Below are 17,980 nucleotides of genomic sequence, written 5' to 3' on the forward strand. Positions count from 1 at the left end.
CCTGAAATTTGTAGCATTGTATTTTTGTCATATAATTATAAGAAGACCAATTTTGTAAGGGGGAAAATCTGATTAAAATATATATTTTTCAGTTTGTTTTTACGTACTTGCGTCTTTGTGATTACTGAAACTAATATAAATTAACAGTTTAAAATTAATACAAATTAACATTAAAATTTGTAAAATTTTATATAACAAGATGTGTATGTAACAAAATGCATGTCCTGCGGCTCTCAAACATCTGAGCTTTAATATTTGTGGCTCTTACATCAAGCAAGTTTGGTCACCCCTGGTGTAGAATTTCAGGTTTGTATATTAGGAAAAATACAAATTGCTTTCAAAATGTTTTTTATCTTTCAGACTGGCCCTGTAAGAGCAGAGAACAATGATATGGTTAAGACACCCTATAATCAGTTAATATAATCAGTTAACCAGTTTCACTCATCAGTCACTGATATATAATTTCAGTTTGGAATGGTCTACTTTCTTTGTAAGCAGCAGAGTAAAAGCGTGTAAAATGTGCAAATATATACAGTAAGATCATTTAAATTATATTAAAAGTTTCAAAGATGATCGAGTTATCATTAGTAAGAAAAATTTCCCCAAGATACCACTAAATTCTATAAGAATGATGGTAAAAAAAAATATTAAAGTATTTGAAGGGTATTTGAAAGTTTAACGATAAATTTGTTTTCACCAGATCAGGAATCCCAAAATTCATTGAAGAGAAGAAAAAAAGGAAGGACATTTCAAGCCAAGAAGCCCAAAATCTCTCATATCAAGCAGGAAGTTGATAGTATGGATGAAGATGTGACTGATAGGTCAGTTGAAATGGATACAGACCATCCCCTGTATATATCAGGGATGGAAGCAGATGAAAGAGCTCCATCATCATTACCAAGTGAAATACAAGAACTGTGTGTGAGGCTAGACAGAATAGAAGAAAATCTTGGTGTATGTAGAAGGTTAGAGCGTCTAGAAGAAAAGATAGATGTTGGTAGAGAACAACGGGAAATACAACACCAAACAAATACATTACTTAACGAAATCCTCTCTGAATTATCACGTCTAAATAGAAACTTGTCAACACGTCAACAAGGTCCCAACCAGGAATCTGGTGATCTGAGTTCTGGTATTACTATTGTGGTCCCAGATTCAAACACTTAATGAGTTTGTTTATATTGAATTGCAATGTATGTATTAACAATGATTTAGATGGAAAATTGAAACTTGTTGAATCTACCAAATTGAAAGTATTGGCAGTCCCCAGTTTACAACGGGTCCGGCTTATGACGTTCCAAGGTTACAACGCTTTTCAAATATATTCATCAGAAATTATTTCCCAGTTTACAATGCATGTTCGGGGTTACGACGCGTCATACACCGATCCAACAGAAGAAATATGGCTCCAAAACGGCAAAATAATAAAAATTTTGATGACTGGGCTTTTTTGATGACAAACTCAATAAAAATGGAGTATACATCGTTTTTAATACACCCAAAGCATTAAAAGTAAGGTTTTCTTAGGATTTTTGACAATTTTCAATGATTTTTCGGTTTACGACACGGCGTAAAAATGGAACCCCCGTCGTAAACCGAGGACTGCCTGTACGGTACATGTATTTTATATTTTTATTCAAGTAACTTACCCAGTAATTACATCGCTGTAGTTTTCCACTCGATGGTAGCTTGAATTTTCGAAATTCGCGGCAATACTCTTCCTCTTCTGTCCGAGATGGTGACTAGGCCCAGCCCACACTCTGGGAAAGAGAGGAACAACCCTTGAAAGAAGGATCAATTTGTTTTCTGCCTTCCTAGAGCTCACACAGTTGTAGGAATGCAGCTTGGTTTTTCGGAATTTGTCTTGTTAGCTTCCCTTTTCTGTGAAGGATTCGAATTGATTGCTTTCAGCACTAATTTATTGTTGTTTATCAACTGATTTTGACTTTTAACTGGTTTTGACTTGTCCGATTTTGTGATTTTTTTGTCAACCGGCTTTTCTCTTTTAAGAGATTTACCGATTGGCTTTTGCATAGTTTGGTAGTTGTTTATGAAGATCACTGTTAGGCTAATTGTCCTTCGGGAATGTTTTTTCTCAGTGAGTATTAACTTTTGTAACTTTTTGTCTAGTTTTTGATTGTCAGACTAGCTCATCCAGTTTTCAGCACTGCAGCAAAGGCTGCAATGCCAGGTTAATAAAAGCTTCATATGATGCTCATACCATTTGTTCTTCTTGCAGAGGTGAGGTCTGTTCGATCAATCTATCTTGTAATGAGTGTGGAGGTTGGGATGAGAAGACATGGAAAAATTAGCTTCTCATCTTTCTAAGCTAGAAAGAGATAGAAAGAGGAAAGCGGCTGCTAGAGCAGATAGTAAAGGTTTAGATATTAGCTCAACTCCCAAACCGATAAGTATGGATGTACCATCTGTTACCCCTCTTGCTCCGAGCCTCCCGTTCATCCCTCATCTGGCTCCCTCGCTCCCGAACCGGATCGATTTGCCAGTCTTGAGAGCAAGTTTGACCAGAAGTTTAGTCTGATGGTAAGTACAGTGACACAACTCAGTGAATCGGTGCACTTTTTGATGAATACATTTAGTGATAAAAGTGCCAGTGAAGTGGTTGTGGAGGAGGTGGCTACCCATCCCACCGACTCTCCTAGGCAAAGGTCACTGCCAGATCCCCTAAACCTGGGAGGAGGCATACTGGAGGCCCAAGGGAGGTTGGTGGGGGCTGTACACAGGTAGTCGCCCCTCAGTCGAGCCTGTTGTTTCCCAGGCTGCAACCGAAGGCAGTCGGAGAGATGTCTCAGATGTCCACCGTCTCTCCTCAAGCCCAAGAACTAGCCCTGATTCGAGGCGCCAGTGGCATTTCTCGAAGAAGTCTTGCCCCTTAAAGAGGCATTCTTCTGCTCAGGAACAATCTCCTATCCCTTGCATAAAACTGAAAGAACCTCTCCAAAACCCCCAAGCTCCTTGCAGCTTCTGGGATAACCCTGAGCGGCTTACTTCCACTCGACCATCTCCTGACCGCCAGTATCTGGCACCCAGGTGCCATTCTTCATTGTCAAAGCCAATGACTCCCAAGCGCCCCGTAGCACCCAAGTATTGTTTGGCTCCTGATCGTCTGTTATCCCACAAGCCGCCAGTAGCGCCCATCAGCAGGGTGCCCAACTCCTGCTGTCCAGTTAGCACCAACTACGGATATGCACACAGCACCGATTCTTTCTCATCAAGCTGCTTCTGTGACACAAGAGGAGTTAGACCCTTCTCTGGAACCAATTCAGCACCAGCTGAACAGCATTTTGGACCTTTTGAAGAAACCTCTTCCATCGAAAACTTCCACGGACCCTTTGACTTTGCAGTTATCATCGGAAGAAGAGGAGACAGTTCAAGAGCCTTCTCTGTCAGCATATGTTGCTCACTTGAAGATTTTCCTTGTGGCTTTTCCGGATTACTTCTCAGTTGAGGGTCCTTCGGTACCACAGTAAACCTTTTTAATGAATAATGTCTGAATTCTCCCGACTGCTGAGGATGGTTTTATCTTTGTCCGCCAGGAAGGCTCTGGAAGACGTGGACCTTTGGCTTTTGGAGAAGAGGATTCAAGGGAAATCCTCCTCCTGCATTCCCCCTCCGCACCTATCTAAGAGACGTTACCTGTCTTATTCTACCGGAGAAGCTCCCTCTCTGGGAGTGGCTGCCTCCTCCTAGGGGGACTTCTTTGGAGGTGCTAAGTTTCCTTGACTGTATCAGTTGGGGCATTAGCCAAGAAGATCCAGGATTTTTCTCCACTCTCTGAAGATTGTTCCTCAGATTGGCTCAGCATGATCTACTGCAAGGACAGAGCTATTAGAGATGCTTCCCAGGAATTGGCCTCCCTTTTCGCTATGGGAATTTTAAAGAAGAGAGAGCTCTGGTGTTCTTTTACCTCCAAGAGTGTTACTGCCTCTCAGAGGTAAGCCCTTCTTTTCTCCCCCCTTGATTGCCATCACCTTTTCCCGCAAGCAGTGGTAAATGAAGTTTCTCTTGAACTGCAGAAGAAATCTATCCATGACCTTTTGGCCCAATCCCCTAAGCGCCCTAAGGATTGGTCCACTTTTTCAGCTAGATCATCCTCACCCCTTCAGAGACAACTCTATAGAGGAGGAAGACAATGCTATCTGTCTAACCTCGGGCTGGAGTCCTTTTCTCCTCATGAGCCATTAAGAAATCATCGTCTAAGCCTGCATCGAAAAGGTGAAGATGCAGTCCTCCATGCACCCGTGGGTGCCAGTCCCCAACGGTTTTGGGAGAGCTGGAGTGCCAAAGGGGAGGAACAGTGGATTGTATAAGTACTAAGGGAAGGGTACTCAATTCCATTCAAGAAAAAGCCACCCCTAGTCAACATGCCGATCACCTTGACCACATACCCCACAGGTTCTGAGAAGTCTTTAGCTCTGTTAGAGGAGGTCTCAGCACTTCTCAAAAAAGAGGCAATAGAAGTAGCAGAGGACATCACGTTGATGGGGTCCTACAATCGGCTGTTTGTGGTCCCCAAATCAACGGGAGGATGGATACTGGTCCTCAATTGAGCACCCTGAATGTTTTCATCGAGAAAACAAGATTCAAGATGGAAACAGACCAGTCAGTTCTTGCATCCATCCATCGGGGGGGATTGGATGATCTCCTAGATATGCAAGATGTGTTTTTTCACATCCCGATTCATCTGGCGTCAAAGTTTTTGAGGTTTGTGTACCAGAACAAGGCATTTCAATTCAGAGCACTGTGTTTTGGCCTGTCGACAGCACCACAGGTCTTTATGAGAGTTCTCGCCCCTCCTGGCAAAGTGATTGCACTTAATAGGCATCAACATCCTTTTATACCTGGACAATTGGCTGATTCGTTCACCCACGGAGCTACAGTGTATGGAGGACCTTCAGAACCTTTTGAACCCAAGACTTAGGACTGCTAATAAATCTTCAGAAATCCCAACTGACCCCATCTCAGAGGATTCTCTATTTGGGGATTTAGATAGACTCGGGCTTTTCCGTCCCTCAAAAGGATGGAGTTGTGCCTGAAAGCAGTGAATAGTTTTCTTAATCTAAAGAATTGTTCAGCCAATGAGTGGATGAGTCGGCTGGGCACGATTTCTTCAATAGAACATTTCGTCAGGCTGGGAAGACTACATCTACGACCTCTACAATTCTTCCTGAAGAGAAACTGGGACAGAAAGACTCGGCCGGACTCGTTTGTCTTAATGATCTCAACATTGATCAAAGAAGACCTGCGGTGGTGGCAGTACGTGGACAGATATGTAGAAGGGAAGTCTCTGCTTCCTCTGAACCCAGTCCTAAACTACTACTCCAATGCATCGGACACAGGTTGGGGAGCCCATCTAGGAGACACACAGACGTCAGGAACTTGGTCTTGGGAGGAGAGCACTCTCCATATCAACAACGGAGTTAAAAGCAATTCATTTGGGTCTCAGACACTTTCAGGATGAAGTCTGAGGCAAAGTGATAGCAGTTCATTCAGACAATACCACAGCCTTAACCTACATCAATCGTCAAGGGGGAACACACTCACATTCGTTCTTCGATACCACAAAGTCACTTCTCCTTTGGACGAACCAGATAGGAGCAAAGTTAGTCATCTGATTCATCTAAGGAAAACTCAATGTGTAGGGAATGGGTTAAGTCAACACCACCAAATCCTTCCCACGGAGTGGACTCTGGACCTTCGAGTATGCAAAGATTTGTGGAAGCTGTGGGGGTCACCATTCCTGGACCTCTTTGCCATGTCCAAGAATTACTGCCTTCCTTTGTTCTGCTCCCCTTTTCCAGACCCTCTAGCATGGGCGACAGATGCCCTTATGCACGAATGATCTGATCTGGACTTGTACACATTTCCCCCATTCAGTCTAATCAGGGAAGTGCTAAACAAGCTTCAGTCTCACCGATGTCAGAATGACCCTCATAGCTCTGTTGTGGCCCCAAAAGGAGTGCTTTACAGATCTCTTTGCCCTTCTGGTGGACTATCCGAGGCTCCATCCCACCATTCAATAGCTGCTTAGACAGCCTTATTTCAGGAGGTTTCATCAAAACCTGTCCACTCTGGCCCTGACAGGGTTTTGACTGTCATCAAACTCCTACGATTGAAAGGATTTTCAAAGCCTGCAGCTCAAGCTATTACCAGCAGCAGACGACAGTCATCTAATAAAGTCTATCAAGCAAAGTGGTCCATCTTTAGACTTTGGTGCAGAAGCCATAACATCTCGTCTTCTAAGACATCTGGACATCTGTGACACAGCTAGCAGACTTTCTCCTGTATGTAAGATCCTCCAGAGACCTCTCTTCTTCTACCATCAGAGGTTATAGACCTATGCTCAGCTCAGTTTTTTGCCACAGGTCTGAAGCTTACCTCAAACCAGGACATCGCGGACCTCATTAAATCTTTTGATTCTTTGAAACCTAAAACAGAATCTACAGCTTCCTGGAGTCCTGACATAGTTCTTAAATGGATTTCAGGAACGTGTTTCGAACCTCTTCGCTCAAGGTCCCTCAGGGATTTAACTAGGAAGACTGTTTCTTTTGGCTCTAGCGACAGCTAAGAGGGTTAGCGATCCATACCTTAGACAAAAGGGTGGGTTTCTCCCAGGGTTGACGCAGTCTGCTCGCTAACTTTGGGTTTTCTTGCAAAAAACGAAATGCCCTCAAAACCCTGGCCCCACTACTTTACTGTAAAGAGCTTGATGGAGATTTTAGGCCCAGAGGAAGAGGAAAGATCTCTTTGTCCTGTGAGAGCCCTTAGATATTATCTACACAGGACTGAGAAGATCAGAGGCCAGGCTAGCCATCTGTAGTGTTCTGTAGAGAATCCTTCCAGACCTCTCTCTAAGAATGCTATCTTGTTCTTTTTAAGGGACCTAATCAGGGAAGCTCATTCTCAAATTGGAGAAGATTCTCTTCCCTCCCTGAACGTGAAGGCTCACAAGGTAAGGGCAGTGGCCACCTCCTTAGCCTTCAAGCATAATCTATCCTTATCATCTATCCTCCAAGCTACATACTGGAGATGTAGGTCAGTTTTTGCAGTGGACTATCTCCGAGACAGTGAAACCACCTACGACAATTGCAGCACCTTAGGGCCCTTGTCTGTAGAGGGTACGGTAATGGGGGAGGAAGCCTAGGAAGCAACTCTTCCAACTGAATGTATTTCTGTCTGGAATGTATGGTATACCCAAGTTACCTACCAGTTCTTTTTTAACGGGGTGATGCTATCTTTTCTTTCTTTTTTAATTGTCGACATAAGGTGACTAGGCATCATGGTTGGTTTTTTCTTGGTTCCTGGTACTTAGCCCTGGGTTAGGGCAAGTTTTTAAGGAGTGTATGGCATTGGAAGTTTCCTTTTAATACACATCTTTGATTAACACTTTCGCAGCTAGCAGAACACTCCTTCACTCAAAAGTCCCCGTGTCAGTAGAGGTGTCCCTAGGCTGTACTGCCACACCACTACAGGTTGAGATGAGCTCCAACCAGAGGCACTACCTTCCTGCGGTAGCTCTCTCATCAGGTAAGGAACAACAAGCATTTATCTATGCGAACATCATGAATATATCCATAATAACTTTAATATTTTGGGTACAATATGTCCATGAATCCCCACCATCCATCAATGTGGGATTCAGGGATGTAATTACTGGGTAAGTTACTTAAATAAAAATGACATTATTTTAGTGTTATTTATACTTACCCAGTCCAGCCTGCCCTCCTCCCCTCACATGGACATTTTTTATTGTAGCCAACAAATTGATCATTCTTTCAAGGGTTGTTCCTCTCCTTCCCAGAGAGTAGGCCGGGTCTAGTCACCTTCTCGGATGGAAGAAGAGTATTGCCGCGAATTTCGATTCAAGCTGCTGTCAAGTAGAAAACTACAACAATGTAATTACTGGGTAAGTATAAATAAAACTGTATTTTATTATAAAAATGTCATTTTTACTAGGATACTAACCTACACTTTCAGAGCTGTTGTACTCAGCAAAAGCACTGCAGATGTCCACTGACTTAAATAAAAAACATATCTAATTGGTTGTTGACCTATGAGTCATCTGTAACCTGAGCTGGGTTAGCTAGTCCATATTATGAATCGGCCGTTATGCAGTACCAATCAACTTCATGACTGGGTGTGATTGGAACCATGAGGGGCAGTAGAGGAGGGTAAAAACTACTCTGTGGAAAGCGAAGGTTTGTATCCCATGAAAAATACAAATTACTTTGGATTTGGTATTTGCTCTGATAGGAATACAACCTATGCTTTCATAGATGGAGCCTCACCAATAAGTGGGAGATCAAGTTATCTGGAGTGGAAGGTGGGCGCACCCTGGATTGCCAGTGCCGCTCTACCAGTACATCTGAAGCTACTTCTAGGGCTTGGGTTGCCAAAGAAAACAAACCAGGGGTAGACCCCACCTATACTCACTACACCTTGGTGGGGGAGGGGGGGAATTTGTTGTTGGACGATCCCGTTGGCAGAACCTACTCTCGGAGGTTTACTGTACTGCCATTATACCACCTGTTGGGCTACTACCACAGGGTCTAAGCTGAATGTGTACAAGAACTTGTGGGCCAAGTCCTGCAGGTGGAAAGATATGAAGGTTGACTGCCTCTTCCACATTCCCACCTTTAGGACCTGCTGGATGGAACTGTTCTTCTTGTATGCCACTGAGGGGCCTAACCTTGTGGCATCTCCTTTAACTCTTGACGGGGAAAGTGTGTCATATTTCGCAGTGGCATATGCCCTGACTATGGCTTTCCTCAGCCAGTAGGAAATGGTGTTCTTGGAGATCACCCTCTTTTCACACCCTGTGCTTATGAAGAGCCTTCTGCAAGTGGGTCTGTGAGGAACCCTACACTTCAGGTATTGCCTCAGTGCTCTGACTGGGCAAAGAACCACCTCATCCTTATCTCTCCCCCTATGAGGTCTTTTAACAAAGGGATGGAGAAACATTTGAATTTTGAGTCTGGCACAAAGTCCAGGATGAATTCTAAAGAGATGAAAGACCACCCCAAGCATGCATGATGTTCTACGACAGGGCCTGTAGCTCTCCTGCTCTCTTGACCAATGCAGGGGGGAGGAGGAATATAGTGTTCAATGTTAGAACCCTATCCAACACTTTGTTGAGAGGTTTAAATGGAGACCTTCTCAGAAGGAAAAGGACCTTGGTACCCTCCCACTCAACTCACTTGGGGGCCACCTCTTCTGGTAGTGTTTGATGACAGCGGACAATTTCCAGGCTTATATCATTAATCTATATATTTCACCTTCATTACGGTGCTGAATAATCCTGATGGGTTCGGGCACTTGGTCTTCAAGACCCAAATTTCATAATCAATCAATCAAAAGGTCTATCACCCTTGGCCCAAAGTTGTGGGCCAAGGCAGCTCTGTTGCCTTTTACTTTAGTGATGGAGAGAGTCTTCTCTTCTTGCAGATACACCAAGAAGTCAGCTACCTCCCTCACAGTGGTCTTGAGTGGATTGTAGTCACTCTCATGCCACCAATTGTAGAAGACCATCTATTTATCAGGTATTGACTCGGGTCTCTGACTGGGCAAAGAACCACCTCGTCCTTATCTCCCCCTACGAAGTCTTTTAACAAAGGGATGGAGAAACATTTGAATTTTGAGTCTGGCACAAAGTCCAGGATGAATTCTAGAGAGATGGAGGACAACCCCAAAGCATGCATGATGTTCTACGACAGGGCCTGTAGCTCTCCTACTCTCTGACTGATGCAGGGGAGAGGAGGAATGTAGTCTTCAACTTCAGATCCTTATCCAGCACTTTATTGAGAGGTTCAAATGGAGACCTCTTCAGAAAGAAAAGGACCTTGGTAACATCCCACTCAGCTCACTTGGGGGGCACCTCTTCTCATGTTTGATGATGATGGACAATTCCCAGGCATTCAAATCACCCTTGGCCTGAAGATGTGGGCCAAGGCAGCTCTGTTGCCTTTTACTTTGGTGATGGAAAGAGTCTTCTCTTCCTGCAGATACACCAAGAAGTCAGCTACCTCCCTCACAGTGGTCTGGGGTGGATTGTAATCGCTCTCATGGCACCCATTGCAGAAGACCATCTATTTATCCTAGTACACTCTAGCAAAAGAGAGCTGCAGGGTGTCAGCAACTGCTTTTGCAGACTGCTCTGAAAAGCCTCTTCTTTTGCATGAGCTGCTGGATAGTCTCCAACCATGAAGCTGGAGGGAGCCTGCCACTTAATGGTAATTACTGTTGTGCTCCTGAACCAGAAGGGAAATTGTCTTGGGGTGTCTACTAGGAAGTGGGGTAGGTCTGCACACCAATCTGCCTGTAGCCACAGGGGCATCACCAACATCCTCCTGAGTCCTTGGGAGACGAAGAACTTGTTGATGACCTTCCTCACTCGATTAAACGGTGGGAAGACATACACATCCATGAGGTCCCAAGAGTGTTGGAATGTGTCCTACAGTGCCTCCCTCTGGTCAGGGGCTAGGGAGCAGTACAGGGGGAGCTTGGTATTCCCTACTTTGATAAACAGATCAACTGTTGGTTCCTGCCACCATTGCAACAAGGAGTCGGGCACTCTTTTGTGTTGGGACCACTTGGTTCCTACTACCTGATCTGCCCTGCTTAGCTGGTAGGCGATGACATTCTTCTTGCCAGGGATGTACCTGGTGGTCAGGTGCAGACTCAGGGACTTTGGACATTCATGTATCTCCACTGCCAGGTCATTCAACTCCAGGGAGATGGTGCCCCCTAGCTTGTTTATGTAGGCAACCACTGACGTGTTGTCGCTCGTGGCGACCACTGGCTTCTCCACTAGTTTCTCCTGAAAGTTGGAGTACCAGCCAGACAGCTCACATCTCCAACAGGTTGATATGCTCCTTCCTCTCGGTGGGTCCCCACATCCCGAAAGCACTCCATTCAAATGTCTACCTCTCCCTCTTTGGAGATGTGTCTGAGAATACCAGCATCTCTAGAGGTGGTTGGCTGAGCCGTATTCCCTGCAGGTGGTTCATGGGGGTCTCTCCACCACTGCAGGTCTTTGACCCTGATTGTCATCTCAAGTGGCTGCTATGGGGGTTTTTGTGACTTACTCCAGGTTGTCTTCAGCTGGAGGGATCTGGTGTGCGCTTTCCCCCTCAGAACTAATTTTTTGGATGATAATATGCCTTGCCATGACCTGCCACTGTTTTGCTGGTGGTTGGGGCAAGTTTAGGAATGGTTCTGATACTCTCATCAGGTTGGTAATCCTTTTGTTTGATGGATATGCCTTCCTGTCATAGTGTTGGTCCTCATCCCCAGGCACTTGATGGTCTGCTTTGGGGAGAGGTCTGACTTTGGCAAATTTAAGATTAATCCCAGGTCCTGCAATCCAACAGGACCTGGTTCCTGTGGTGTTCCACTTTTGCGACATAGGATGTGAGGATTAGCCATTCATCCAATGTCCACATTCTTACCACTGAGAAAACCCAGATGAAGAATTGTGGTGCCGTTGCCAGTCCAAAACAAAGGGCCTTGAACTGGAGACTATTCCCTGGTAGAAGAACCTTAGGTACTTCTTGGACATCTCTTGTATGGGGATGTGCAGGTACTTGATTGATGCCAAGATGGATCATGGTATCTCCATGAAGAGGTAGAGGTAGAGATTCAGGGTGGACAAGACTACAACTGGCTGCCACCCTCCTGATGCCTTCTACTTTAGGAAAAGGCAGATGTAGAAACTTGGTGAATGGTTGTCCATGATCTCACTGCCTCCTTGAGCATGAGGATCAAATGGGAAGGGATTGAAAAACAACGAGGGCCTGTCTTGATATGTACTGCTGTCCCATTTGGATCAGCTCCCCAAGGTGGGTGGGGGCTTTCACGGTGTCGAAGGAAAGTCTGTACCCATCTCAGGGCAGACACTGTCTATTCCACCGCTATGTTATAAAAAGGGAAGGGGGTGGCGCCAACCTGTCCTTGTGCTTGGGCACTGCAACAAAGGTCTCTCAGCTTCCCACATATCCAGTTGCTTGGATCAACATGACTCTGTCCTTCAATGGAGGGGTGGGCAGCAGAGCAGGACGAGTCTATTTCCTGTCTTGGGATGCACTCCATCCCCTGTGTGATCTGGTCAAAGATTGGGATGGGGGTGTCCTGCTGCTGGAACGTCTAGTGGAGCTGCTGCTACACCGCTGATGTCAAGGCGAATAGGCGTGAGTGCTGGTTCTCAATTTGCACCACCTCCTCTTGATGTGTGGTCTCGGAGATGTGAGGGGCACCTGATGAAAAACGCCAGTGTAAGAAGGTTCTCCCTCTGAGTGCACCTCCTCTGGCCTAGGGTCTCTTCTCCAGGAGAGAGGGCTCCAACTCCTGCAACTCCCCAACTCCGTTCTGATGGGTGCTTCTCGACGATCGGATTATTTTGTGCAGTGTCTCCCCCTCCCACTGGTCTCATCAGTTCTCTTCCTGGAGGGAAGGAGGGATCCCGCTACTGACATTGCTCCGTTAAGTTATCTACTGTGGAGGAGCAACACAATAAAAGAGAGAAAGGGGGGGGTGTCAACTCTGGGTAGTGAAAAGATCGAGACCAAATTATCTCGCTCAGTTTTCTTCCTGCTAGCAAGGAAGCTCTTTCATTTCCTTCTCCCTGACCCTCAGGTGTCCAAGAGTCTCTCTCTCTACTCTTGAGGCTCTCGTCAAAGTCGGGGGGAGGGATCACCCACAGGAAACTCAATGTGGGTGGCCATATTGGATTCTTGAACCTTTTCAAAAGATGTCTAGCCTCCCTATGTTGATGTACCTTCTCCATCTGTCTGGAACAGGTGGCAAAGGCAGGAGCACTGGAGGGCAAAGATAAGGGTTATGAGTTTGTTCCCTAGAGGAACTTGTCCTTACAACCTCTCTTCTTGGAGAGAGACCATTGGGGTGAGCCATCCCAAACATTCATTACCCGTGGCCTCTTGTGCACTCTTGTCCCCCAACACAAAAACACATTTGAATGAATGTCTACTGCAATGGTGGACATAAATTAACTACAGGGCTTGTCCTCGCCCACATAGCAAACGGAAATTGGGTTTCAAAACTTCCATTGTAGTCATGATGAACACACAGGAGGGATGATAAAACACAAGTGGACACTCTACACAACGCAATAGGTCACACAGGAGGTCACCCTTGTGGCTGGGTCACACAAAAGAAAAAAATGCTGAAAGTGCCTCCCTTCAACACAAAAACAACTATACACTGCACAGGTCTAAAGCACAGGGCTAGAGGAGAAGGTTAAGGCACTGGAAGGGCAAGACGCTGCAGTGACAGTGAACAAAGAGCACAAATATGTGATACATACAAAATCAAATCTCAGCTAGCGCAAGACGAAGGTCAACGACAACCACGTACCTACACGGCTGAGAACAAAATGAACAAGCCAACCCAGCTCAGGTCACAGGTGACTCATAAGCCCCTTGGACATTTAGTTTTTATTTAAGACAGCTGCAGTGCACTGCACTGAATATTTCACCTATGAAAGCATAGGTTCGTACGCCCATCAGAACAAATTTACATTTTCAGTTATTGCCTGATAAGATACCCTAAAAAGTTAAGTCTTTTTGTATGTGTTACTTCTTAATGTAAGACTTACAATTCTTGGAAGTTGCAGATTTTGTAATTAATGTTTTGGGCAGATTTGGCTACTAGAGAAAATTTGTTGAAATCATATATTTTGTAAATTGAATACTGAAGCCTATATTTTTATGTAGAAGCACTGACAATTATATTTATTTGTATATTTATGAAATAAGAATTAGAAAACTTGAATTTGTGTTTGTTTCAAACAAAACATCTTAGATACCCTGAGCTCAGCAAAAATATGATCATCTTGCTACTGTAGGTGGTAGGATTTCCTGTCAGTAGCACCAATACCCCTACAACTCTCACCTACCCAACATGGTTTAGACCAAGCATAAGAGATGACTTGGCATACACTGAATTTTCTGTATCCATTTGCTCTGAGGTTATATTAAAGCTGTCCAGGATACTGCTGCCAACCTACTGGTCCGTAGGATGATTGTATCAATACTAAGTAATGCTGATGTTTCAAGTGTCTTTGCTACAGATCTTCCAGACCTGTTTAATCTGCTTCACAAAAGTAATGCCTTTAATTACTCTAAGCATCCCATACATAGGTTCAAGTTAATCAAGATGAATTCATAGTTTTCTTACATAAGCTAATTTCATTTTATCTAGTTACAAAGCAATATTATATACAAATGCATGCTGATGAAACCTTGAAATTTAAAGCTGGCCTCCCTTCAAAGTCACATGTAAATCAAATCAACTGAACAAAGCTGGAAGAATCAATTATGTGCAGCTTCCATTCTGTTTTAATATTTAGTTGATTGGTGATACATAGTTATACTGTATTCTTGAAAATGGAGGAATCATTGCTATTGGTAGGGGTTTGATAGCAAGGCTTTGTGTACAGCTCAAAGTAGGAGAGATGCAATGATGAATACTGTCTTAAATCAATTACAGGGTATACATTTTCAAGTGATACATCAAAATAGTGCTATGAACTACATGATACTGACATTTTTACATATCAGACTGGGGAACATTGTCAGTACTGCATAGTGGTAAACACTAAATATTCCTATAAACAACAACCATCACACTTTAAATTGAAAACTTCATGCAAAAAGTAATTATCTACCTTATTTTTCTCTTGTACACGACACTTAGTTTGGTAGGCTACACATTTTTCATTTGCAGCCACAAACACTAGATATGATTATAAACAACAACCATTACATTTTAACTTTATGCAAAAAGCACTTATCTACCTTATTTTCCCATATTTGTAACAAAATTAAACACTATATTTTACACTTAAAACAAGAAAATCAATTCCCCTTCCTTTTCTCGTGTATGCAACACATAGTTCAGTAGGCCACATTTTTTCATTTGCAGCTGTAAACATAAATATGATTATAAACAAACATAAATATAATTATAAACAACAATCACCACAATTGAAACTGAAAACTTTATGCAAGGAGTAATTAACTACCTTACTTTCCCATATATGAACCAAAATAAACTCCTTAAATTACACTTAAAACAAGAAAACCAACCCCTTTCTTTTTCTCTTGTATGCAACACTTAGTTTGGTAGGCTAGACGTTTTTCATTTGTGGACCTCCACTTTTTTGCGCTTCACTTTTTCGCACTTCAATTTATTGCAGATTTTTGTAGAACATATCTTTGACTTTTACGCAAGAACTCTCACCAATTCGCAAATTTTTCTATGGACTGTATCTCTAAAATTTAATCACTAATTCACTTTTTTTTTTCATAGAGCAACACTGTATTCAGTAATTACTGTACTTTTTCATACTGCGTTCATGATTAAAAATCATTTACTGAGTACTTAATCTGCACATTAATACCTCAAACTTATGTGAGGTTAGGTTCCAGAACCCCTCGTGTAAGGTAAGGATTCGTGTAAGTTTGGTACGGTCACTAAAATGCTAATACGTACAGTAAATTATTATTTCTAGAGTTTAAACCCTAAATATGAAAATCATGCTCCTAAAGCACTTTAATTTCATTTAAAAGTTAGCTTAATACCGTACTGTAATTTATATTTCATTATAGTACCAAGAGAGAGAGAGATGGGGGTTTGTCCTAACGTTATATATCAACAGTGAAATTATTCATGAATTATTATGGAGACAGAGAGAATAACATGAGAGGTAGAGGGCAGGTGTTGTTCATAAGAATAATTTCAAGAGTGAAATTATTCATGATTTACGACAGAGTATAACTTTGGAAAGGGAGAGAGAGAAGCTATTCTTACGTTAGATATCAAAAGATGGAAATTCATGATTTCTGGATCGGGGTCCCGTGTCACCCGGTGAAATAGTCCATTCAGCACTTATTTCTAGGTAATTCCGTTGAGATACCAGAGAAAGGGGTTTGTTATTACTGTTTTCCTGAAATCAGTTAAGGGATTTATGACAGATGGTTCTGAGAGAGAGAAGTCTTCACATAGTTTTAGATATCAAAGTATGATTCATGATTTATGGCAAAAAGAGAAAGAAAGTGTTTTATCTTCAGAACCAGACTCACATTTTTAACTTTCATCCCTAAGGTCTGTATGTCAAGATAATTGACAGTTGTGTCCACATTCGGTTTCCTGGTCTTTGTAATGGATGGAGTTAAAAGGTAACCAACAATCATCTTGTTATTCTTTTAAAAGTTAAAAAATTTTAATCATAGAACTGAAAAAGTTTTCATTATAGCATGGAAATATGAACCAAAGTTTGGTTTGTCTGTAGAACCAATCAGTTTGGGTTCATCAGGGGTAGTGTTGTGAATTCTCACCCTAACTTGTCTATCAATGAAGGTCCTCATTTTCGGTGGTCACTTGAAAGTACTCCCCTTTTTACAAGGTCTGTTTCTGTGTCCAGTTTTCTCCTTGCAGGCTTTTTTAGACAGGACCTCGTGATTTTTCAGGTCCTCTCCTTTAAAAGGGGGGGCACTGTCATTGGGTCTGCTAGGCAGGAAATTTTCTTAATACAAGCCTTTCAGGTTATTCTAAGCTCATGATCTTAGACGGTCACTTACATTATTTTCATTACATGAACTTAGAGGACCCTTATGTTCAGGGTAGAAAACAAATAAACGTTTCTATTTAAGTCTTTAATAGCATAAAAATGATGTTTATTTCTCAGTTGACTAGAGAGGGTGACACGGGATCGATCCAGAAATTCAGGTTTTGACAAAGTTGAAAATCTATTTCTGGGGAAGTTATTGTGAAACAGCATCATTGTCATCATTGCTGTTTTCATTCTCTCCTCCCTTGACAGCAACTTCAGCAGCTATCTCACTGTGGAGAGAGGTTGGTGCCAGGGTCAACATGGAATCATCCTCAGTGTTGCCTTGTCACAGTCCAACAGCAAGTAGTGCATGGAAGTTGTATCGACATCAAACCCCTTAAGTTAATCGTTGGGACTCTTGACATTTGGGAATCTCCAGGCCTGGTTCCGTGTTTTTGTAGTTGATGTCTTTCCAAGCATCGACTCCATCTAGTGGAGCAGACTTCAAGTAACTCCAGCATTTTCAGTTAGCATTCTCTGGTGTCTTTAAACCAGAATTACTTCTAGAAATCATGCTGAATGGACCATTTCACCTCCGTCCAGGAACCACCTCCAGAAATAGCTTTTTCCTTTGTCAAAATCCTTTTTATGGAGGAAGAACATTGGTTGAGATGGGGGTTGTCCTTACGTTAAATAGGCAAAGGAGATTACCGTAATTATTACAGACACCAAGAGAGAGGGGGTTTGTTGTTAAATATCAGGAAACTGTTCATGATTTATGACAGAGAAAGAGAGAGAAAGCCTTCTTACTTTAGATATCAAAAGATGGAAATTCATGATTTATGAAGCAATAACCTTCTTACAAAATTTCAGTATCTTCAGTGGGCAAATTGGATAATGATATTTGGTCACTATGTCAAGATAATTGACTGAATGTTACCAAATCACTGAAGGATGGAAAAAAGGCTGAGGATTCACATGTATTCTTTTAAAAATTAAATAACTTACTATAGAACTGAAAAAAGTTGTCATTATAGCATGGGAAATATGAAAAAATTAATAAAGTACTGTAGGCAGTCCCCGGTTATCGGCGGGCTCAGGTATCGGCAACCCCCTTTTTTGGCACTTGTCTAGCAATGAAAATCTATTTCCACTTATTGGCGCTGATAAGCGAAAATCAGTGATTTTGGCAGTTAAAGTCGCATTGTGAAAATTGCCAATTTTTACAACAATTTTCACTATTGTCACGCCATTGAAGTCAGGACCCCACCATACAAAACAAATAAACATACATGTTACATACGCATAAAAAAAAGAGAATCTCAGTGAGAGAGAGAGAGAATGTTTACATCGACAGCTGAGAAATTCAGGTTGTTCATAGTTGCTTGTATGGGG

The 17,980-nt window shown here is 42.7% G+C and overlaps 2 protein-coding genes across 2 annotated transcripts in view; one reads left to right on the forward strand and one right to left on the reverse strand.

Annotated features, from left to right (window-relative positions):
- LOC136833445 (uncharacterized) overlaps nt 1-13,803 on the forward strand; it is a 153,136-nt gene extending 139,333 nt beyond the window's left edge. Inside the window, exon 7 of the mRNA XM_067095608.1 lies at nt 701-13,803. Within this exon, the coding sequence (XP_066951709.1) occupies nt 701-1,167 (467 nt within the window). The 3' untranslated portion in view covers nt 1,168-13,803. The remainder of the gene's footprint in view (nt 1-700) is intronic.
- LOC136833444 (glutamate receptor ionotropic, delta-2-like) overlaps nt 1-17,980 on the reverse strand; it is a 147,230-nt gene that overhangs the window by 37,483 nt on the left and 91,767 nt on the right. The gene's annotated exons all lie outside the window — the stretch shown is intronic.

The sequence above is a fragment of the Macrobrachium rosenbergii genome, chromosome 51 (assembly GCF_040412425.1).
Source record: "Macrobrachium rosenbergii isolate ZJJX-2024 chromosome 51, ASM4041242v1, whole genome shotgun sequence".
Classification (NCBI taxonomy): Eukaryota; Metazoa; Arthropoda; class Malacostraca; order Decapoda; family Palaemonidae; genus Macrobrachium; species Macrobrachium rosenbergii.